Source organism: Camellia sinensis, chromosome 8 (assembly GCF_055761805.1).
Source record: "Camellia sinensis isolate YWXY chromosome 8, ASM5576180v1, whole genome shotgun sequence".
NCBI classification, from domain to species: Eukaryota; Viridiplantae; Streptophyta; class Magnoliopsida; order Ericales; family Theaceae; genus Camellia; species Camellia sinensis.
In genome coordinates, this window is record NC_138968.1 from 39,202,217 (window position 1) to 39,227,914 (window position 25,698).

Below are 25,698 nucleotides of genomic sequence, written 5' to 3' on the forward strand. Positions count from 1 at the left end.
AAAGGCATTTAGAAAGATGATGTCTAAAGAACTGCCGTTGTAGACGAAAACCCGTCTGACTTTGTAATTGGAGAGGAGGGCGGAGATGATGAGGGGGTCGTCATGGGGGTAACGGATGCCTGTGTAGTCGGCCACCGTAAAGGTGATGGGCTCCATCCATTGCTTGGGTAGTTTGGAAAGGCGGTCCAATGTTGCAACTTTTTTATCTGAGCCCTGCCTTATTTTTCTGAGTTCTGCCCGCTGAACCAAGCGGGATGGTCCTCCACAAGCAAGCCCATCAACAATAACTCTGATCTCTTTAACAGAGGGGGGCAGGGTTGCCTTGTGCCCGGGGTTGCTGTGGAGGCCTATCATGACCGTGGTTAGGTTGTGCGGGTTGTCGAGGAGGGGTGCGCCGGTAGTTGTTTCTGATACGTTCAGTCCTTTGCCTTTGATGAGGGCGGACTGCCGTGAACCGACTGAGACGTCCCTGACGTATCAAGCCCTCGACCTAGACTTTGAGATTAACACACTCCTTCGTATTGTGGTCGTGGTCTTGATGAAAGCGGCAGTATTTAGACTGGTCTTGCCGGTTGGAAGGAGACTGTGACGGTTGGGGCCATTTTAGGGGATAATCTCGTTGTATCTGGTTCAGGACTTATTCCATGGGGAAATTGAGAGGTGTGTATCGTTCGAATCGGCCGGGCGGTCGAGTTGGCGCCAACCTATCGGCTCGGGCTGGTCGGTTGGTATACTGAGGTGTTTGGTGAGTGTACTGGGTGTTTCTGGTTTCGGAGTCCTTTCTCTTCTCTCTGGGGGTTGGGTTTTTGGTTGTAGGATCTTATCAAGTGGCTAGGAAATCTTCAGCGTTCATGTACTTTTAGGCTTTGGAAAGTAAAGTTGCCATGGAGGTCGGAGGGTTCTTGGAGAGGGAAAAAAGGAAATCAGATGATCGTAGACCGGCCATGAAAGCCGTGAGGATGACCTTGTTGTCGTTTTCCGCTACTTGTAGGGATCCGGTGTTGAAGTGGGTGACGAAGCTGCGTAGCGACTCCCCCTCGGTCTGACGGATGTTAAAGAGCTGGGTCGCCGGGCGCCGCTGGCGCTGGGCACCAATGAAATGGCTGAGAAATGAGTCACTTAGGTGCTGGAAAGTGGAGACAGAGTTTGTTGGCAGTTGACTAAACCAGAGTTGAGCCGACCTCTTAAGTGTTATGGGAAAGCCCGACACATGATCTCGTCAGGGAATGCATGGAGGACCATGAGGGTCCTATTAGTTTCCAAATGGTCGACTGGGTCTGTTGTGTCGTCGAAAGAGTCGAGTGAGGGCATTTTGAACTTAGGAGGTAAGGGTTTGTCCCTGATAGAGGTAACGAACGGTGAGTTGGCTGTGGTAGATGGTTTATTTTGTATGTTCTGCATGACTCCTTGGAGCTGGAGCTTCATGGCTCAGAGTTCTGCATCCCAGAGAGGAATGTTGTCACCACCGGAATGCAGCGGAGGCTGGACACTACTGGCCTCTCCTTCGGGGGTGGGTGCTTGGACCAATGGATGTGGGGCCCAAGGTGGCGGGTTCATATCTGGGAGAGGGGGTCGCAAGCCTTCCAAGTTGGGTGGGTAGGGCTGTTGGATAAGATGGCTCAAGGCTTGTTCTTGGTTAGGTGGGATATCTTGAGGTGGAGGAGGAGGGATAAGAAGGTCTCTTTGAAGTAAAGCATTTATCAGGGCTTGGTTTTGCTCTGTTAAGCGGTTGATGCTGTTGGTAAGTTCTATGAAGTACTACGGCGGGTTGTTTGGATTGGGAGGGTCAGCTTGGTGGTTGGCAACATTGTGGTGAGAAGCCATGATCTAGTTGTGACCAACCACCTTGGTGGGTGGCAGAAAAGGGTGATTGGGAAGGGGTCGCCGGCGACAATGAGCACAACTGGCACATAGAGCAAAAGGATTCCTACAGACGGCGCCAACTGATGATACAACGTGTTCCAGATGGAACGGGTCGGATTGATCCACGCTTCCCAAATCGGTGCCCGAGGTACCAAGCCCACAGTGAGACCTGCACAAGAGTTCAATGGGGAACAGTGAGTCCCCCAGCGAACCCTCCGACGAGCAAGTTAGAAAGAGAGATGAAATGTAGAGATAGATTAGTGATAGAAAAGCTTAACCCTTTCCTTGTCTTCGATGCCTGCTTATATCCTCTGCTAATCATTTCATTGTCCCTTCCGACCTGTCACCTTGGCCGAAAGTCTATGTTCTAGCTTATCTTGTTCATGGTGAGGCCGTTCTGTTCCGATGGGGAAGGGTTATCGCAATAAATGCTGCAGGAAAACTCATTAATGGCTGATGTGTGGTGCAATAACTTTGCAGGATCTTTGTCTGCTGATATGGGTGATTCTCTACTTGCCAAGTGTTTAGATGTCATTGGTGTTTGGTATAACGCTGGGTTTCACGAGTGTTGGGCTTTAGTATTTGAATCATGGATTGGACCTTAGGTGGTGGGCCATATCCTTTATGGGCTTACCCATGTCAGTGTGAATCATTTATTTTATAAAATTCTTTATATATGTGTAGACGTCCCCGAACGCCCCGGGGGGAACGAGCTCCCGTTTCGTTCATTTAGGGTCACTACAGCTCAGGACTCTTAAATTGTCACGGTTCTAAATCTGAACCAAAGAGTCCAAATCCGGCAAATCGTTTTAAGAAACAGATTTTTGAAAAGAAGTGCCAAACATGGACTGCTTTGCTAGATACAGAGTCGCCACCTAAATATTTTATTTTGGGAAATTTAGGAAACCCTAACTCGTTGCCTAAGGCCACGTGTCCGTCATCACCAAAGTTTCCTCGGCTCGGGAACTTGGGTACGATTGGGGAAGGTCACTTCGTGAGCACCCCCACTCGCCCGATCAAAGATCGGCCTCTACTAACCATGATATCTATTTTTGAAAACTTTGTGTGTTCTTATTCCGGTTATTAGCCTAGATTACTATGTGATGCGCACAGCATACAAGTATAGACTGGATCGCCCGAATTGGAAGAAAACATTCCATGTTTGTTTTTGAAAGATGGTTTGCTATTCGCAAGTAGGCTTAAAATGCAGATTTTGCCACCCTCGGTTGGGCTTAGAAAAGATGGTTTTGCCACTATCTAGTGGGCTTAAAACAAACAGTTGATGATTTATTCCAATCCAAGTAACCCAACCTTCACCCACAGGCATTCAGGCAGTTATATCACATAAGCATATAGCCTCATGGTAAGCATGCTATTCATGGCAGTCACTCACACGCATGCAAGGATGCTAAAGCATAAAAACTCACCGAGTACTCCAAGCCAAAACAGAAACTACATTCGAAATCATGCATGATCCTAAGTATACAGAAATGCCTAATGCAACACATGCAAAAATGCAACTATAGCAGGCTCGGCTTATTCTAAACATGGCATATGAAATGCTACAGCTAACAGGTATTCAATTTGGAATTGAAAATACAATACAGTTAGTATGATGCGCCAAGCCCGGTGCATGCAAAACAGATGAATGAATGTAAACATGCTATCATGCTGTATGCTAATTGAAATATGCCCTAATCTAACCATCATAAGCGGGTAAATAAAAGGGAAGAAAGACGTGGGGTTGGAAGACATACATCACACGCACGCACACTTATTACAATTATGCCCTCGCGCAGAGGATCCGAATAAATAATACAGCCCCAAATGAAAGAATAGTACAGTCCAAATATTACAGTCCAAATAATGTACAAATTCCTAATTAATTTACAAATTAACTAAGAAAGCTGTAAACTGGCATGCAAGCCAGGGACTGCCTTGACTCTGATGAATGATGCATGCCCGGGTTGCCTTTGCGCGAAAATCCATGACGATGCCCCAATTAGCCTTTGTTTGCACCTATTCTTGAAATGTGTGCCAAGTTCCGAAAAGTTACTGATTCTTCATTTTGCTGCAACAGAGAGCAGGAAAGGAGCATGGCAATGTATTTTCACAGATATATGCATGCCTCGATCCTCGTGCCACCAATCATGCATATCGATGCATGATGACCGAAGGGTCGAATTGTGCAATTCAATGTAGAATGAATGCACATATAAACACAACAAGAACCTAACTCCATCATGGATAATCCGGAGTGTCGGTGACTGGGAATTGAGACACGTTCCGTCACTCGGAGTACGAAACGTACCTCGTTTCTCGTGCCCGGGCTAACTCCTATCCCGAACACGATGCAATATGCATGACATGCATGAAATGCAACTAAGATACAATCCTAACATACACAATGTTATGGAATGGCATACACGCTACACGAGATAATACACAACCGAGCATACACAATGCTATGGATGAAATGGCATACACAATGCAATAATGGGCTTACACCAACATGAGAGAGCCTCAGCCACACTCACATAGGAGGCCATCAGATGAAAACAAGACAACTCGAAATGCGTGCACGCGTGCACGCAAACCGAGGACCGACCCTCAGGCACCGAAATGCCACTCTAATGAGACATGGCAAAGACATGGAATATGATATGCAAACATGCAAAAATCAGTAGCAAAATGAGGGGAAAAACAGCCCCGAAACAAAGCGAAATGATACCCGATGCATGGAATTTCTCCCGAAACATGAATTTTGGCGCATGAAATGGCCTATAGCTATGCAATGCATGCATAATTTGAACATGAAGTATGAAGAAAGAAGCTAGGCAGCCCCAAGACAAGCATGTTTACAGTTTAAAGCATGGCCAAACAGCAAGCACAAATAGGGCAAAAATAGCACGCAAAAATGGCCCTAAATGCAAGATAAAGAAGCAACTCACAGCTGTCGACCCCAAACAGATTAGGGGCCTTCTACAATATTGAAGAGGGGCCAAAAATATGATATTTTACAGTTGATGGCCAAGCCTAAATCAGTATACAAGTATGCTCAAAATGCCATGCAAGATAGGGCCCAAAAGAGGTCAAAACACAAAGTATACAAAACATTCATCAAACAGCCAAAGACCCATAATGAAACATGAATATGGGGCAAAATAAGACTGTTTTCAGTTATGTAAAATGACCAAAAACAGAAGCATAATAGGCTAATAGATCATGCAAAAATGGGGACCAAAGAGGGATATAATGACAAGTGGCACATGGAGGTCCCAAACAGTGATGAGCCCTTCTTCAATGTTGAAGAGGGGCTCAAAATAAGCCTATCTACAGTTTACACCATGCTCCAAAACAGATCACACACAGGCCAAAAATACTATGTAAGATAATGGCATTCAAGAGGGTATTGAAGCAAGTGCAATATGGGGGGGCTCAAACAGTGTTGAGCCCTTAATGAAATAATAAAATGAGCTCAAAAAAAATGACCTTTTCAGTTTTGGTCAGAGCTCAAAACAGTAAGAAAAGAGGCTAGAAAAAAGTTGCAAAATTGAGCTCAAAAGAGGGGAAATGATGCTTACCCTTGAAGACTACCCCCTGGATGCTTCTTGGCTTGAGAAGTGATACCTCCTAGCTGCTGGAAAGCTCCCCAAACTGCTGGAAATGGAAGTGGTGGAGTGGTGCTAGGTGATGGTGTGGAAATGGGATAGAATTTGAGTGTTTTTTAAGAGCTCTTGGGGAAATTTTTTGTAACCCTTCTCTCAATGCTGGAGGCCAGCTTTGTAGACCAAAGAGGGGGGAAAAGGAGGGAAAGAAATGGGGGGCAAACAAGCCAAGTTTCCCCCCAAAAAAGGTCCCCTCCGGATACAGGTTTTTGGGGGGGAAAAGTGTACAACTGTAACAAACACAACCTGAGGATCATGGCCGGCCCCTTTTTGGAGATGCAGGTGGCCGGCCGGCCACCCCCCATGGCCGGCCGGCCAAGGGTCAAAAGGGCCAAGTTGAATTAGTGGCCGGCCACCACAAATTGCTATCCTCCCAGGTTCCCTCATCACAACCCTGTGGTTCAAAATTGCAAACTGTAAAACAGGAGAGAGAATAGGCCATTTTTAGGAGGGGTTCAAAAGGGTCAAGCAACATTAGGGGCCGGCCACCAACTTTTAGGGTCCTCCCATGTGTGTACATCACAAATATGTGGTTAAAAGTTCAAGAAAATGGCCCAAGGGTGTTCAACATTGGCTTGGAAGTGAGAAAAACGGGCGTCGGAGGGCGCCGGAGGATATATAACTGGTTGCTGAAACAATTGCTGGCCTCCCACCCTTCTACGGCCTTCCTAGTGATAAAACAGAGGTACCTGCCAAAAATGAACGAAAACCGATGCAAAACGAATGTTCGGGGGCTAAAACGCGCAGTTTGGGGCCCCGAAAACTGCCTGTTAAGCACCGAAAGTGGCACTCGACCACGAAGTGGGTCTCTTAGACCTCAGTGTCCCTCAAAAGGGAGTAAATAAGATGCACGCCAAAAACTGGAGCAATAGGAGATGGTTAAGTGGTCCCGAACCGAGGCACACGGCCTGACGGCTCCGAAAATCGAGAACCGGGCTCCGAAATGGGAAAAATGGCCCACAGCCACAAAATGTAGCCCACGGCCACTGAGAGATGGTCTACGGGACCTCTCCCTCCCCTCAGGAAAAGAAACAGAGAAAACCGAGTCTGGTTCGCAAACCGAGGCAAGGCACAGAAGAGGGTTCGGAAATCCGGAGGCAGGGCTCACGGCCGCGACTCTGAGACTTCTAAACGAGCATAATATGCAGTATCACCGAGCGCTCAACTGGTGATGTCTGAGTCTTAAGGTCGGTCAAAAATGGGGTGTCTACAATATGTCAGTAACACAAAAAATAGAGTTGATCTAATAATTTTAATTTATCACATTTATCTCTAAAAAAATAAATAAATAAATAAATGTAACATGTCCAATTTATCATCAAATAATTTGACTTATTTATTATATCTTGTTCGGAAGAGTTTACATAAAACACATTCTCACTTCCTCTCCAAATGGCTAAAAACTTACATATTGAAACATAACTCTTAAACACAACATCATGTAGACATTATTAATATTTATGATTGTGGAGAAGTGGTTTTGGAAATACTTTTCAAATCCTGGGAGACGCTAGTGATCCTTAGCTAGTCACCTGAAAAGACATAAACACTCCGGTCGGGGGTGCCTGAATTAGCACTCCGACGGACAAGTTAGTTTAGACACTCAAAATAGCTTCTCTACTAAGTTTTTTGAAGTGATTCTTACATACCTTTCTAAATCTGTGGTTCTTGTATTTATACTTGCTTTTTGGGCCTCGGGGCCTGAGCCTACTTTTATCCCATTTCCTTTTTATTCATTCGGAGCCACTGACCTCCGTCTATTCGGTTTTCCTAACGTATTCGGCGTCCTAGTCACGTAACATGAAGCCGAATAGTATTTAATTTCTGGGGTATGCATCTTCCGATTGTTCTACTTATTCGGCTCCCACAATTGCCTCTCAAGCACTTCACCGACGACAGTTGGGTGGAGTGCTTGGTTTTGAATTTTGAAAAGTCGGAGCCAAAATTCGGTGGTTGGCCTCATCCTCATGCGGATATCTAATCGCACCCCTCTTGGTTGTCGTGTCGACCTCCCGCCCCCTCGTACGTGTCTATTTATTGCGATTTAAAATTTTGACGTCCTTTCAAGTATGTATTTTATGACACTCATCGCTGGATTGCCTTTTGAATCGTCCCTGAAACTCTCTTCTCCGATATCCTCTTCGTCCTTTGTAAGTTCTCTCCTCCCTTGCTTCGAAGACTCTTTCTAGTTTATTCATTCCTTGGCATATCTTCATAAATTATAGGGTATGGCGAAACATTTAAAAGACCTCCTCTCGTCAGATCGAATTGCTGGCTTTAAACGCCATTTCTCCATTCCTGATGATGTTTGTCTGTTGCTTGTGGCAGACGGCACTCTTGATATAGAGAGGGAGGACAAAACCACGATTGTCTTTCCTCTTTTGTCAATTGCAGAGGGTGGAGTCCGTTTCCCCCTTCACCCGTTTCTTAGGGCTGTGTTTCGCCATTGGGGTTTAATCCCTTCCCAACCTAATGTGAATTTCTTTAGAATCATAATAGGGGTTATAGCGCTCAACCGTCGCCTAAGAATTAACCTTGGCATTCCAGCCATCCGGCATTGTTATGCCTTGACTAAGTCTTCTGGTCAGCACGGGCGTTTCTTCCTTAGGGCCAAGGATATCGACCATTAGCTGATTACTATGCTTTCTAGTTCTAGAAAACGAGTTGATGATGTTATGGTCGTTATCCAGGGTAACTGGGAATTTGGCAATGGGGAGGATCACGTCGACCCTATTCCTAGACGGAGGAGCGAGCCAGGTGGCTGATTGCCTTCTCGCTTTTATTATTTGTTCGTTTTTGTTATAAAGCCTCTTCTTTGAAATGTTACGGCTTGGCTTGTGCAGGGAGCAATTTGAAGAAAGTTCTGTCTTTAACTGACGGCGCCGTTCTTTAGGGTATCGAAGTCTCGCTCAAATATTTTGGCCGTCGAAGTCTTCAGAAACAAGGCAAGGCGGCCCACATTCTGCTTCGTTACGAGCCGACATATACGACCTTCTTGGCGGCGAAAAATATCCCGGTTTTGGAGGGTGAAGATTCTCTCATCGCTCTTATTTTGTCCGACTTAAAAAACTTGAGGCAGGTTGGTTTTGGAGGGTCCGATTCGGAGCGGGATGTAGCTATTGTTACCGAATCAGATCAGTCTGAAATCAAGTCTGACACGGTATTGAATTCGACCGATCCCCCATCCACTTCGGGTCGAGGGGATCTTTCACTTGACGGCGTTTTTCACGGCTTAGAGGATATTCTCACTGCAGACCCCGAAGACATGGTCGGGTTAAGCCTGACAAAACTTGCCAGTAAGGTGAATGCGAAAAGGTTGGCCACGCGGCGAAAAGCGGAGGCCCTTCCGTCTGAAGTACCACCCGCCACCGAATCTCAATTCTCCCTGCCTGTTAGCGAATCAGAGTTCTTGCGCATTGAGGTGGGGATGGTGAAAAATCAAGATACCGAATCTACGTTGATTGTGCAGGCCGACCAAGAAGTTGAGGCAGAGAAACGCCCTGTCGGGTTTGAGGTCGGCTCAGAAGAACACGGCGGCAAACGTCCTTGGTTAGAGGGATCGGACGTGATCGTTCTTTTTGTCATTCAGTCAATGATAAAAAACATGCTGGTTTTTTCTAACGTTTCGGTGCTTAAAGATCTAGAAGTCGCATTCAGCGTGGCTACGTTCGTGTCGTTGCCGTCTGACAAGAAGGCTTTCCGGGTGGAAAGAAATCTGAATACGACAACACTAGCCGCCCAATCGGCACTTTTGGTATATATTCGAAATTAGCTTCATTTAATCCAAATACTGTTGAAGTTATGGTTTTGAATTCTTGTTTTGCAGACCGTCGGATGGATAGCCGATATGGGCCGTCGCCATGGCGACGCCGTCAAATAGATTGGTCATTTACACAAGGAAGTTGAAAGCCAGAGGAGAAGGGCCAAGGTCGAAGCTTTGAGGGCGAACAAGGAAGCCTCAAGGGCCGACGCCGAGATGGAGAGGGCTCGTTGTGCGGATCAATTGAGATCGGGTGCCGAGAAGAAGGCGAACACGAGCGAAGATGCGCTCAAATTGGCCCAGAAGACGATCTCCAAACTGGAGGCTGAGTTGGCTGAAATGAAGGCGACGAAGGAAGCAGCCGACTCGGAGTCTTCCAAAGTATTCGAGGTCGGGAAAAATGCTGGATTCGCGGAGTACGTGGACCAAGTCCCCAAGTTTGAAAATCGGGGATTCAAACATGGCTGGCACAAAGCCTTTGCTGCTGCTAATGCTTCATTGATTATGCCAATACCATATGAGCAAGTGGATGTTGAGCCATTGGGGTCTGATTCCGATAGCTGAACCAGCCGACTGAAATAGTTTTTAGGATGTCGAATGTATTTTTACAGTTTTTAATTTAGTATTTTTTATCTGTTGCTACAGTCATAGTTTTTTGCTAGGCATTTTTATGCGGGCTTGTAGCTTTTTGTTTGGTAACTTGAGTATATAAAATTTTATGAGTTGTGCTCAACCGGCTAAGAAAAATGTTGATGAATGATATTGCTTTCCGTTATGGTTAGATCGGCTGCTTAGCTTAGCTATTTGGCCGATCAGATTAGTAAATCTGCCCTTGCCTTAGCCAGGACGCGAGCTTGGGAAGCCGAATGGGCGTAACTCGTGGGCTGGCTGAGGCACAGATGGATCGACGCTTGCGCTTGAAAACATGGCCGACTAGATTAGTAAATCTGCCCTTGCCTTAGCCAGGGCGCGAGCTTGGGAAGCCGAATGGGCGTAACTCGTGGGCTGGCTAAGGCACAGATGGATCGGCGCTTGCGCTTGAAAACATGGCCGATCAGATTAGTAAATCTGCCCTTGCCTTAGCCAGGGCGCGAGCTTGGGAAGCCGAATGGGCAGCACAGATGGATCGGCACTTGCGCTTGAAAACATGACCGACCAGATTAATAAATCTACCCTTACCTTAGCCAGGGCGCGAGCTTGGGAAGCCGAATGGGCGTAACTCGTGGGCTGGCTGAGGCACACATGGATCGGCGCTTGCGCTTGAAAACATGGCCGACCAGATTAGTAAATCTGCCCTTGCCTTAGCCAGGGCGCGAGGTGGCCCAGCTCGTGGGCTGGACAATTGTCATCCGACTGTTGACGTTTGGGATTACTGACGTTGCCTCGGGAGAGCTGCAAACATTTGAAGGATAAATAGGGCGGGTGCATGCCAGAGGCCCTACTTATTTTCGTTCAGGCAACTTGGGAGGGACGAAGATTGACTGAATCAGACGCCGCAATGAGTCGTACTAGCGAGCCTACGTGCATGGGAAGAAGAATGTCCAAGGATCGGGAAACACAGCAGCTTCTTAGTCATCGAAGCAAATCGCCCCAAAAGGACAAGGAACAATGGGGAAATTCTCCGCGCCCGCGATTGAAAATTGAGCCTGATGCGACGCCACGACCGTTGAGTTTTGTAGTTTTTGTGAGGAATAGACCAATGACGGAGGCAGATTCTATCATTAAAGACCCAGATGTGGCAGTCGAGTTCACTCGACAGATATTCCTGCCGGAAGTCCAATAATCGATGGTCGGACGTCGAGATTTCGAAGTATTTCGATACGACATACATGGAGCCGTAAAAGGACTATATACTGCTTACGAAGTCGGCATGCGTCTGCGAGAAGCGCGTCGTGAAAGTGAGAAAAAGGACGAAAGGAATCGCAGTCTGGAGATTCGCGCAGAAAAAGCTGAGCGTGAGCTTCGGGAGCTGAAGAATGTTCAAACGAGCGCATCGGTGGCGGCCGGTCAATCTAAATTGGTTGTTGCGGAGGGAGTGACCAAACGGACGTCGGGTTATGAAAAGGGATTTTAGGATGGCCTGAAGGTCGGGATAGAAAAGACCAAATAGGACCTTGTTGAGGAGGTCTGCCAATGTGAAAATCGTAGATTCAAGCACGGCTGGATCAAGGCCCTTCAAACCGGGGAAGCTCTCGAAGCCGTTGGCATTGATTCGGCCTCGCCCCTGTATCATCGCCACTACTTTCCTTATTCCAATTTCGACATTGAGAAGAGCGACGATGAGGGTGCCAAATGAATAGACTTCGCGCCGAATATCCACAGAATTTCTTTTATTTTCAACGTTTGTATTTGGTCTTGAAATGTCATGTGTTTAATTAATCGTATTATTTCAACTTACTGGCAAGTTTTATGTTGTGTGGCCTAAATGTTTAAACATGCATTGACCGGCTTGAATTAAGAACGATTCAGTGAATATTTATTCAGCCAATGAAGTGGTCCGAATGCATCTCTCAAAAAGGCCAATCCGGATTCGGAGCCTTAATCGGCTCTAAGGTGTCGTGCACCAAAAGGGGCTTCGAATCCGGAGGCTTTATTTTGGCCAATCACGATACCCACGAAAGGCGCTCCGAATTCGGAATCTTAATCGGCGCTAATGTGTCGTGCACAAAAAGGGGCTTCGAATCCGGAGACTTAGTGTGGCCAATCGTGATATCTACGAAGGGCGCTCCGAATCCGGAGGTTTAATCGGCCCTGAGGTGACATGCACCAAAGGGGGCTCCGAATCTGGAGACTTAATCGGCCCTAAGGTGACATGCACCAAAGAGGGCTCCGAATTCGGAGGCATTATTTTGGCCAATCGTGATATCCACGAAGGGTGCTCCGAATTCGAAGTCTTAATCGGCACTAAGGTGTCGTGCACCAAAAGGGGCTCCGAATCCGGAGACTTAGTGTGGCTAATCGTGATATCTACGAAGGGTGCTCCGAATCCAGAGACTTAATTGGCCCTGAGGTGACATGCACCAAAGGGGCTCCAAATCTGGAGACTTTATTTTGGCCAATCGTGATATCCACGAAGGGCGCTCCGAATTCGGAGACTTAATCGGCCCTAGGGTGACATGCACCAAAAGGGGCTCTGAATTCGGAGACCTAATCGGCCCTGAGGCGACCTGCACCAAAAGGGGCTCCAAATCCGGAGACTTAATCGGTCCTAAGGTGACATGCACCAAAGGGGGCTCCAAATTCGGAGGCTTTATTTTGGCCAATCATGATATCCATGAAGGGCGCTCTGAATTCGGAGTCTTAATCAGCACTAAGGTGTCGTGCACCAAAAGGGGCTTCGAATCTGGAGACTTAGTGTGGCCAATCGTGATATCTACGAAGGGCGTTCCGAATCCGGAGACTTAATCGGCCCTGAGGTGACCTGCACCAAAGGGGGCTCTGAATCCGGAGACTTTATTTTGGCCAATCGTGATATCCACGAAGGGCGCTCCCATTTCGAAGACTTAATCGGCCCTAAGGTGACATGCACCAAAAGGGACTCCGAATCCGGAGACTTAATCGGCCCTGAGGTGATATGCACCAAAGGGGGCTTCGAATCCGAAGACTTAATCGGCCTTGAGGTGACCTGCACCAAAAGGGGCTCCGAATCTGGAGACTTAATCGGCCCTCAGGTGACATGAACCAAAGGGGGCTCCGAATTCGGAGGCTTAATCGGCCCTGAGGTGACATGCACCAAAGGGGGCTCCGAATCCGGAGACTTTCTTTTGGCCAATCATGATATCTACGAAGGGCGCTCCGAATTTAGAGACTTAATCGGCCCTAAGGTGACATGCACCAAAAGGGACTCCGAATCCAGAGACTTAATCGACCCTGAGGTGACATGTACCAAAGGGGACTTCGAATCCGGAGACTTAATCGGCCCTGAGGTAACCTGCACCAAAGGGGGCTCCGAATCTGGAAACTTAATCGGCCCTGAGATGACCTGCACCAAAGGGGGCTCCGAATCCGGAGATTTAATCGGCCCTGAGGTGACCTGCACCAAAAGGGGCTCCGAATCTAGAGACTTAATCGGCCCTCAAGTGACATGCACCAAAGGGGGCTCCGAATTCGGAGGCTTAATCGGCCCTGAGGTGACCTGCACCAAAGGGGGCTCTAAATCCGGAGACTTAATCGGGCCTGAGGTGACCTGCACCAAAAGGGGCTCCGAATCTGGAGACTTAATCGCCCCTGAGGTGACATGCACCAAAGGGGGCTCCGAATATTTTGGCCTTGAGGTGACCTGCACCAAGAGGGGCTCCAAATCCGGAGACTTAATCGGCCCTGAGGTGACATGCACCAAAGGGGGCTTCGAATCCGGAGACTTATTTTGGCCATAGAAGGCTTAATTGGCCCTTAAAGGCTTGGGGCCGAACTTGAGAAAACGAGAAGCTTTGTATTGCAACGGTGGAATATGTACAAGTATCAAGCCCACAAGTCGGGTCAATGATAGAATTAACGTAAATGTGTTAAATTCCAAGGCCGTGGTAGGCTTCTTCCTGACATGTCTGAGAGCCGATATGCCCCTGTTCCTGCGATGGATTCTATTTGATAGGGGTCGTCCCAGTTTGGAGCCAATTTTTCATCGGCCGGTCTCCGGTCGGCTGAAAGTACTTTCTTCAGGACAAGCTCCCCTGGCGTGTATTGGCGTAACTAAACTCGCTGATTATACGATTTGGCGAGCTGCTGCTGATACCGTGCCATGGATGCCAGAGTGCGGTCTCTTCACTCTTCGATCAGAATCAGATCCAGGGCAAGCATCATGTCGTTTCGGTCCATATCAAAAACTTACGATTTCAGAGTTGGGAGGCCGATTTTCAGGGGTAAGATTGCCTGGGTTCCAAAGCATAGAGCAAACAGCGTTTCTCCAGTAGATCTCCACGGCGTAGTACGATGAGCCCACAATACACTCGGCAATTCTTCGACCCATTTGCCTTTAGCCTTTTCCAGTCTCTTTTTGATGCCGTCCAAGATGGATTTGTTAGAGGCTTCGGCTTGACCATTGCTTTGGGGGTAGGCTGGTGTCGAGAAGTAAGGCCGAATGCCATATTTGCTGTATAACTCTCGATATACGCCACAATCGTACTGGGTGCCATTGTCTGAGATGAGAGCTCTCGGAATGTCGAATCGTGTTATGATGTTTCTCCATACAAAGCATTTAATGTCGACATCTCGTATATGTGTTAAAGCCTCCGCTTCGACCCATTTTGTGAAGTAGTCTGTCGCGACGATTAAGAATCGCTTGTTCTCTGGGGCCCTGGGCAACGATCCTACGATATCAAGTCCCTATTGAGCAAACGGCCAGGGGCTGGTGATAGAGTTCAACTCTTCAGCAGACAAATGGGTTAATGGGGAGAACTTTTGGCACTGTTCGCATTTTTTTACATAACTCTCCGCGTCAGCTCTCATTGTCGGCCAATAGTATCCTTGTGTTATAGCTCGATGGGCCAGGGAGCGTCCGCCAGAATGGGCACCACAACTGCCCTCATGTATCTCTGTCAGAAGCTCCTCCACTTTGTCGGGGTGCACGTATTCCAAATATGGACCAGAGAGGACCTTTTTGTAAAGCCCTCCTTGCGGATCCAGATAGTATCGCAGGGCTTTATTTCGCAGCTTGTGTGCTTCTTTTTTGTCCTCTGGGAGTTGTTTAGAAGAGAGGAATGCAGCAATGGGGTCCATCCAGCTTGGTGCGGATTCTATAACGTTGACGTGGATTTCCTCCAAACGGCCAATACTTGGCTCTGGGACGAAACCTACTTTGATGGCCCGTTTGATCTCAAAATTGATGGCGGAGGCTAGGCATGCTAAGGCATCCGCGTGTGTGTTCTGGTCGCGTGTTATTTGGTTCAGTTCGTGATGGTCAAATTTTGCCAGCAAGGAATTGGCCGTTTTCATGTAGGCCGCCATACGGTCGTTTCTTGCCGTGTACTCCCCTTTTAGCTGATTGATTACCAATTTTGAATCACAAAACACAAGTAGACGTCGAGCACCGAGAAGGTGCGCATTCCGCAGACCGGCTAGAAGGGCTTTGTATTCGGCTTTGTTATTTGATGCTTCGAAGCCAAGCTTGACGGCTTGCTCAATTACTGCGCCGTTTGGAGACATGATTACAACTCCGGCGCCACTGCCCCTTTGGTTAGATAATCCATCACAGTATAATTGCCAAATATCCCCGACATAAATTCTCCAGTTCGGCTTTGGTAGAACTTCAGCCTTTGGTCGAACTTTATCAGGTTTGAGGCTGGCAAGCTCGCCGGTGAATTTGGCAACAAAGTCGGCCAACACCTACCCCTTGATTGCAGTTTTAGGTAAAAATTGAATGTCGTATTGGCCGAGTTCAAGAGCCCATTTTGAAACATGTCCTGATGCTTCTGCACTCCGTAGAATTAATCGGAGGGGATAATCTGTTAGCACCCTAATGCTATGTCCCTGGAAGTAATGCATCAGTTTTCTTGCCGCCATGACTAGGGCTAAGATGAGTTTTTCCAGCGGAAGGTAGTGTGTTTCGGCGTCAACCATTGCCTTGCTCACATAATACACTGGCCGTTGCTCCCCCTCCTCATCTTTTAACAGTACGACGCTGACGGCCCTATCGGAAACTGCTAGATATAGGATGAGCGGATCACCAACAGCGGGTGTTGTCAAGAGAGGTACTGAGCGGAGGTAGGTCTTGTGTCCGTTGAAGGCTGATTCGCATTCGGCGGACCATTCAAAAGCCTTACCCTGCTGTAGTGTCTGAAAGAATTGTCGGTAGCGATCTGTAGACCGACTGATGAACCTGTTGAGTGCAGCGGCCATCCCCATCAACTTTTGGACTTGTTTTACTGAACGGGGGGAGCCGAGTTCCAAGATTGTTGTGACTTGCCTCGGGTTGGCTTCGATTCCTCGGTGATTGACGATGTAACCCAGGAATTTGCTAGAGCCGATTCCGAACGCACACTTGGAAGCGTTCAGTTTCATTCTGTATTTGCGTAAGATGCTGAATGTCTTTTCTAGATCAGCTATATGACTCTGTTCTTCTTTGGACTTGACCACCATATCGTCGATGTATACTTCTATAGTGTGGCCGAGTTGCTCTTTGAACATGGCAGTGACCAATCTTTGGTAGGTTGCCTCTGCATTCTTTAGCCCAAAGGGCATAACTTTGTAGCAATAGGTTCCTCTTGGGGTGAGGAAAGTAGTTTTGTCCTGGTCATCTGGATGCATGGCGATTTGATGGTAGCCTCTGTAAGCATCGAGGAAGCTCATGCGTTGATAACGTGCCGTCGCATCGACGAGCTAGTCGATTCTAGGTAGAGGAAAACAGTCTTTGGGGCAAGCTTTGTTCAGATCCGCGAAGTTGACGCACACTCGCCAAGTCCCATTTTTCTTCTTCACCACCACTGTATTGGAGAGCCACGTAGGTAAGTGACTTCTCTAATTGCCCCAGTGTCAAGTAGTCTATTTATCTCCTCAACAACGGCGGCAGTGTGCTCCGCGGTTGACCGTCAGCCTTTCTAAATGATCGGCTTACGTTTCGGATCGACATTCAGATGGTGCTGTGAAACGAGTCTATTCCCGGCATTTCATACAGAGTCCACGCAAAGACGTCACAGTTGTTGAGCAAGAAAGAGATCAGCTGCTGCCTGTCGGCTTGATTCAGAGAGGCGCCGATCATGAAGAACTTTTCTGGGCTGCCATCAATGTCAACTCAGTCTAAATCTTCCATGGCCTTCTCATTTGGATATCGCCTAACATCGTCCAGGATCTCCCGATTCGGCACCTCAATGAAGTTTACTAGCAGTTCCTTTGGCGTTCTGGCGGCAAGGAGATAATATGCTTGTGCCGATTTCTGGGATCCGCGGATTTGCTCAATGCCGTGTTCTGTTGGGAAATGTAACAGTTGATGATAGGTGCTTGGGACGGCCTGCAAGGTATGCAACCACGATCGCCCCCTGATGAGATTGTACGGCGATGGTAGCCTGACGACCAAGAATTCCACGTCCACCGTTCTGGAACATGCTCAAACGGGTAAGCTAATCTTTCCCAATGGGTACTCTGGAGTGGCATTGAAACCGAATAGTGGATAAGAAGACGGAGTCAGGTCTGACTCGCTGAATCCGAGTTTGGTGAAGGTTTTATAATCCATAACCTCCGAGGTACTGCCCTGGTCGATAAGAACGCGTTCGACGGTGAACCGGTTTACGCGCAGCTCAACAACCAACGGATCGATGTGAGGGAGTGTTACACCGATCAAATCAGAATCGTCAAAGGTGATAATTGGCGTTTCTTGGGGCCGCTTTGCTGGCGTGAGTTGCTGTTGGGGGCCTGGATGTGATTGGATCGCATGCAGGCCAGGGCTGCTGGCAGGCTGTATATCATGTGGACGGTGTCAAGACGAAATGCATCATTCGGACGGGCAGGTGTTTCGACCACACTCCTCCGGACGCACTGGTGGAGACGTTCGTCCTTTGCCAACTCCTCAAGATGATCTGTTGAAGCATGGCGACCGTCAGTTTCTTGCTGTCGGGTCCGAGATCGTTGATCATCTGCCCTCGGGGGTCTCTCAGAAGCTTGGCGCACCGTTTGTTTGGATTTTGCTATTTCCGAGGCTAGATCGCGACGAAGGCGTTCGTTCTCAGTGATGATGTTGTCCAACCTCTGTTTGGTTTGCCTAGCTTGTGCCATGGTCGCTTGTATTGTCTTTTGTGTTGGGTTTGGAGATGAGCAGAGGTCCGAGGCAAGTCTTGCTGCGATGGTTTTTGGTCCAAGCGAGTTCGCTGGAATGAGGTCACCTCTCTGTGCGGTCTCGTCAGTGGCTATTGGAGGATCTTCAGTCACGCCTGCCATGAATGTATTGGAGTATTCCCACAGACGGCGCCAGTTGTGGAGAAGTGGTTTTGGAAATACTCTTCAGATCCTGGGAGACGCTAGTGATCCTCAGCTAGTCACCTGAAATGACACAAACACTCCGGTCGGGGGTGCCGGAATTAGCACTCCGACGGACAAGTTAGTTCAGACACTCAAAATAGCTTCTCTACTAAGTTTTTTGAAGTGATTCTTACATACCTTTCTAAATCTATGGTTCTTGTATTTATACTTACTTTTTGGGCCTCGGGGCCTGAGCCTACTTTTATCCCATTTCCCTTTTATTCATTCGGAGCCACTGACCTCCGTTTATTCGGTTTTCTTAACGTATTCGGCGTCCTAGTCACGCAACATGAAGCCGAACAGTATCTAATTTCTGGGGTACGCATCTTCCGACTGTTCTAGTTATGCGGCTCCCACAATGATCACATATATTAATCGATTATGTGGGTTCCTTCTCATGGCGTGGTCACACCTGCATAAAGAAAATACTTAATTAGTGAGCCAATCATATATACATATACATCAAGAGGAATGCTATATAAATATAATTACATAATTATATTGAAATTTATTATTTAAAAAAATATATGCATCAAGATATGTTTGTTGGAAAAAAAATAAATTAAAGTTATCACCATATTATTTTTCTGAAAATTTATGAATAAAATTTTAGTAAGAATATAATTTTCCACAAAGAATATATATTTCCTTTATGCATAGAAGATTAATTATATTTTTAGTCTCCTAATTATAATTTTAGTCTCCAAATTATGTTATTGTGTCATTTTGATTATCAATGTTTGAATTGTGTCAATTTAATCCCAACTTAACTTTGTCAACAGATGTTGATAAAATTAAGGGGTGTTTGGAATGACCTAAATAAGTGTACTTTTTGTTTTTTTACGAAAAAATGTACAGAAAAGTAGAGAGGTGATGTGATGAAAAAAAGATAAAAAGATAAAAAGATGGGTTATTTTGGTGTTGCCAAACTTGACCTAAGAATAAATGTCAAAAATTAGTTAAAATTCACATTTTTAGTATTTAAAATATGCAATATGTGTCACTACGGCGAAAACACACTTCAAAAAAATTACATTTTAAAAGTATGGGGTTTGTGTGATTTTAGTTTCTAAAATTACACATACTCTTATGTGTAAACCGCTTCTATTGTTGGCAACGATAAATCCACAGAAAAAATGTTTCTGTGTCCAAAAGAAAATGATAAGTATTTTTTATTTTTTTATTTCTTTTATCAAATTAATTTTAAATTTTTTTAGAATTTTTTTTTAAAACATGTTTCTAAAAATCAAATCAAATATGGCGATATTTTTTAAAAGTGTTGACGTAATAAGTATTCTTTACAGAAGTAGGAGATAACCCCATAATCTTTTCCTAATTCTGTATCTGTGAGAGAGAGAAAGAGAGAGAGAGAGAGAGATTACTTCCACATTTGAAGTTGTGAGGGACAGTCCTCCCACAACCTTCAATCTTCTTGATGGTGCGTTCAACTCCAATGATGGCAGCTAACTTGGGAGTAACATAGGGGCAAATGCACTCGAAAGGAATATCCCTAACTATACTGCAACAATCAGCTGATGGGTTCTGCCCAAATATCACTGGCCTACACAAGCTTGTCAGCTGCTGCCTCTGCTGCTTGCACTGGCTAGGACTGGTGGCACCACTCACAACTGGAACCTCCCAAACAGTCACCACTGTTGCATTTGTGTTCTCAAAAATTAATTTGTTGACTTTATTGACTGACTAAATAAATTACTCTCTCTCTCTTTTGGTTAGTGTATGTTGCTTTTGTTGTTTTTGAGAAACACCAACCCATGTGTTTGGTGCTGTTTGGGAAGAATAGATTGAGGCTATTATAGTCTCAAATAAAAACTTAGTCAAAAAGTTCACTGTTCAAATCTTTTTTTAAAATATATATAGACTGCACTGTCGGCAGTGTAGGCACAACCTACACTGTCAGCTACACAAATTGTTTCAACAATGAGTAAATTACGATTTTACCCCTTTACATCAATTTAAAAAAATATATTTTTAGGAACAAATTTGTCATTTTAACTTTAAACATCATTTAAACACATTTTTCAATACAAAAACTCAAATAAAATTCATCTCATCTTTCCAAACACAAAAATTAAAATAGCTTACTAAAATAGTCAAAAAATTAAAAAATCTCTAAAATAGCTACTTCCCGGACGAGGCCAGAGTGGGTGGGTGGGTGGGAGCTGGCATGTTTAGATTTTCCATGGCTGCATAGACTATTTTGTGCATGTCTTGGTCATGGACCAAAAGGTCTACACCAACCTCTTAAGCGTTCAAACTAGAGGAAAAATAAAAATAAAAATAAAAGTTTAGTGTAATGGGGAAGATCTAAATTTGGTTTAATTTGGAAAGATTTACATAAGCAACGTTAGCTATTAGTAGAGAATTACAACTAGACAATCATAATCTAACTAATATATAAATCCAACAAAAGTCCCACAATTAAAGAAGAAATTATCAGTATTTGCATTTAGTAAAGATTGATTCTTACCCTGTTGATGGAAGTATATAAGAGTGACCAACTGAGCTAGCCCAATTGATTTATTACTATTATTAGACTTACTGCATTATTTTTGGTATTTATTCAATAGTGATGGGATATTATGACCTATTTTGAAAAGTGGTTTCTTTTTGGCTTAATGATTTTTTTTTTTTGAAAAAACGTACAAAAAAGAAAAAAAAGAGAGGTGATATGATCCAAATAGGCCAATAAATTGACTTTTTTCCTAATTAGCATTGTCTACATGATGCTTCCATTTAATGGGATAATGTTGACTTATCTTTGTTGCATAGTTGAGAGACAAGTGTATTTTGCAGCAGTAATACTATAAATTTATAAAAAAATACTCAAAAAAAGTACTAAGAAAAACACATCTATGGATCACAATCATTCTGAATGAGGCCACATCATACCAATTTTTAAAAAATGGATAGCTATTATGTTTTTAAAAATGGACCATTTATTTTTTTTAGGTAACAAATATGATAAATTGAATAGATTACGATTATTGAATCGATTTATTTTTTTTGTAGATGATATATACTAAGTATCTTATGAAATAAACAATTCGAATCATAGAAATGGAATCTATGATGTGCCCCATAAACCAATAATGCGCTCTCCATTTTAGATTATAGGCCGGTGGGAATTCACAACCCTAAATAATTTGCCATACATAATGACGAAGCAGTATATAAAAAATAATTTTCAATCCTGAGCAGTAGCCAAGATGGGAACTGAATCAGGATTATATGTAATAAGTCTCATGTTTATTTGGTATACTACCTCTTTACTTTCTTAATTTTTCTATGGGCAAATTAGATTGGTAGTTTTAGCTCTTTGTTTTTTTATATCATTTTAGTTCATATGATTTTAATTAATTTAATTTTAAAATTTATATCATTTTAATTCATTTAAAAACAAATGTTATAGTTTTGGACGAAAATATACATGTGAATAGCACATGACCACTTTTTCTATTCCCCCCTTCCTATTCGCCGCCATAAACGCGGCCATCTTCCAGCCACACAAACAAGCACTCCCACTAGTAACCTCGACCCTCCGATTTATTTTGGTAACACGGTTAAAATTCAGTTTTTTTGACTTTTTTATTTTTTTTTAAATTATATTATCTCTCTATTTTATTATATATTTTTTAAAAATAAATTTAAAAATAAACTTTTAACTTAAAATAAATTTAAAAATCAACTTTTAACTTACTTCTCAAAATAGACGCTAACTTAATTTTTCTTTTTTTTCATAGAGAAAAGCATATTAGAAAAGTACCAAAATAAAAGTTAGTATTTTTCAAGCGCACAAGAAAGAAAAAACAGAAGACAAAGTCAAAGATTACAATATAAATAGAATAAGGGGTTAAGTTTTTATTTTATTTTTTATTTTTTTATCCACGAAAGTTAATAATTAATTGTTAGATTAGCACCTTTGAAGAATTGAACTATCACTCTCTCTTTGCAAGTACTTAAATTTTACCCCTATTCTACTCTTAAATAGTGGAACTCAAAACCTCCCTTAAGAGAGATTTGATAGCCAAAGAGCTAGCCACACAGGCTAGACCTCCCCTTAAGTTACGCATAATTGCTCTGTTGGTTTAGTTTCTATCTTTGTCTAATCAAATTGCTCTTGGATGTCCTTTTGTTGTGATGGTGGCTTTTAGCTCTTCTTTTGTGTTGTAATTTCTTTTGGGTATATTGCTTTATCTTTCTTGGCACCATTGAGTGATTTGTACTACGTTGAAAAAGGGTTATCAACTCTAAGCTGGTCACTAGATGACTATCGAAAGAAGAAAAATGCAAAGGTATTGCGATGGATGAAGACCTTAATCATGACAATTGGAGACATCCATTACCACCTGATATGTTTCTCATTTAGACCCACTTGAAGTAGCTCTAATCAAGGATACTCTTGACGAGGATTTTAATTTTGATTGGGACTCGGCTTTGCGGAATCTTAAAAACAGAGATTTAGATGGTTTAGATGTCAATATATTTGATTATGTCCTTCCCCAAAGCAAAGCACAACAATGCCTTGGTCTATACATTTTGGTGTTGATTATGATAAGAGAAGCCCATCATGAAACCAAGATCTGTTCGATGGTAGTAGTAGTAGGATTGGAGGAGATATCCCGAGTGGTAGCGGGATTGGAGGGGGTATATTGAGTGACAACGAGATTGGAGGGGATACATCGACTGGCAGTGGGTTTGGAGAGGGTACATCAAATGGTGCTAAGTTTAAAATGGATGGCACGCATAAGAAAAAAGTGAGATTGGGCAATAGCTTCCTCCTCATTGATTGTAACTTACGTCAAAATCTAAAAGATATTGATACATTTCAGTTCATACACTCACAGAGCTTGTCAGTTGTTAAGGTTCAAACTAAAAGGCCCTTTGAGACTGACATGCAAGTTGACATGTTGCATGTTCCAAATATTGAAGTTCAGCCTATCACACTCATTTCTTGTGAAGGTACACCTCCATTGGTGTCGTTCTTAATTCATGTTTGATTCACAAAATAAATAATGAAGTATTAATAATCTTATTAAATTAATGTAGTATTCACTATCTAATTGGATTAATATCCATTTGATTAATAAGCTCACACATATCCCATTACTAATAATCCTACAAATTTGTTGGATTAATTATCCATTGAATTAATAATCCTAAACCAAAATGTTAAACAAACATAGGATAATTGGGCCCATGACTTAATAATCCCAATCCCATGCTTTAATCCACCCAATCAAACATGTCGGGTGTGTTTGTTTTGAAGGATTAAGGGGTGGGATTGAACTATTAGTGGGGTGAGATTGAACTATTAGTCCGGTGGGACTAATAGTTCATTGTTTGTTTCATTTGTTTTACTCCGGACTAATAGTCCCCCCGGACTATTAGTCCCACAAATATGGGACTATCCTATCTCATGGGGAGGGTGAGATAGAAACCATGTGATTGGTATTCCATGGGATTATTTTGTGAAATGTCCATTTTACCCGCCATGCTATTACTTAGCAAACAATTAGAAAAAGAAAAAATAGTTTTTTGAACATTTATAAATTATTTTTTTAATGTTGTTAATTTAAAATTATATATTAAATAAAAAATTTTAATTATAAATTATGGCCCTATAAATTAAATTTTTTTTAGTGTTGTTAAAAAATTAAATATACATAGTTAAAAAATTAAATTTACATATTAAATTAAATTAAATTATTTTTTTAGTGTTGTTAATTTAAAATTATATATTAAATAAAAAATATAAATTATAAATTAAATTTATTTAAAAATAATAAATTATAAATTATGACCTTATAAATTAAATTTTTTTAGTGTTGTTGAAAATTTAATTTATATATTAAATAAAATTATTTTTTATTGTCGTTAATTTAAAATTATATATTAAATAAAAAATATAAATTATAAATTTAATGTAATTGAAAATAATAAATTAAAATAATTAAAATATTGTGCAAAAAATAAAATAAAATAAATTTTTATTTAATCTAGTTAAAAATAATTAAAATATTAAAGCTATGCTTAATATTGCTATTATTTAGTAAATAATTGAAAAGGATAAAATAGTCATTTGAGCATTTATCTTTCTCCATAATATCCCAAACAAACATTAGATAATTAAAAATAGTCTAATCCAGACATTTAATCCCATGACTAAATAAAAATAAGATACAAATTTAGTCCAACTAAATAATTTCGAGACAATGTATTCCAGAATTAATAGTTCGATAAATTACAATCCTCTCTTATCTAATCCGTCCAAATAAACGCACCCTTAGCGTCTCAGGCTCTGGAAGAGCAATTGCAGCACAAAACTACCCGGAGGAGCAATTGCCAACACAAGAATCCCCGGAGGAGCAATTGCAAGTATTGAACTTTGAGCAAATCGTACATTTTTTGCGGGCGACTCTAAGCAAATTCAAGCTCCTAGGGTTAAGCGAGCTCAAGTTCCTAGACAATGCTTTTAAAGTCAAAATGAATTGTCCAATACTGTTGAATGCCTGCTCCATGCCTCAATGAGGGCCGGCCTTGGGCATGGCCAACCAGGTCAGGGCCTGGACCTTCAAAATAGATTCAAAAAAGGGGTCCTTTTTATTATATTTTAGTATAATATATTAGGTATATTTTAAGTTCAAAAAAAATAAAAAAATATCCAAATTAACTTAAAATAAATTGATCTATTAAAAAATTAAAAGACTCATTAAAAAAAATTGACATTATTATCCATTGAAAATAGAGGAAGGTCCAAACTAATTTAAAATAATTGACTCATTAAAAAATTAAAAGGCCCATTTAAAATAATTAGTATTGTTATTCATTGAAAATGATTTTGCAAAAAAAAACTAGATTATTCAAGTATGTTTGATTTATTTGTTTCTAAAAATGCAAGAAAAGCGAGAATCAAGTGACACTAAGTATTTTTTGTGATTTTGACACAAATTTTTTATCTTTTACATTATTTTTTTTTTCATTTTTTTTTATTCAATGAAAAAAAAATGTGAAGGGTCTCAAAAATTTATTGGTTGATTATCGACTTTGGACCCTGAAAATTTCAGGGCCGGGCCTGGCCCAATTCATGGCAAACAGAAGTGAGGGTCGCAGATTGAAAATAGCATCAACAACCCAAGCCTTTTTAAACCATCTCGACTCCGAGCTTTTTGATCAAACATCTCGAATTGTTCTAACCTTTTCTACTTTAGTTTTGTGTTTTCAGGGTAAGTTGTGTTTGCTAGTTGTGGTCATGGCTTTTAGTCTAGTGAAAAATGTTTGAGGGCCACAAAAAGTGTGGCTCAAATGGCTTAAAATTGTCAAAATGATGTCGTTTTGGCAGTGCAGCTCCCCATGAGGAGATCACTAGGGTGTTCTGTTGTCCGTTCCGAGTAAGAGACTATAACCTGGAAGCTTGTCCCGACCTCCCAAGGCAAGTCTCGA

General features: G+C 42.9%; 1 protein-coding gene across 1 annotated transcript in view; it reads right to left on the minus strand.

Annotated features, from left to right (window-relative positions):
• Window positions 1–18,595: 18,595 nt before the first annotated feature.
• The window catches only part of LOC114293359 (uncharacterized), a 104,289-nt gene continuing 97,186 nt past the window's right edge, over window positions 18,596–25,698 (minus strand). Inside the window, exon 2 of the mRNA XM_082882506.1 lies at window positions 18,596–18,649. Coding sequence (XP_082738632.1) covers window positions 18,633–18,649 — 17 coding nt within the window. The 3' untranslated portion in view covers window positions 18,596–18,632. The remainder of the gene's footprint in view (window positions 18,650–25,698) is intronic.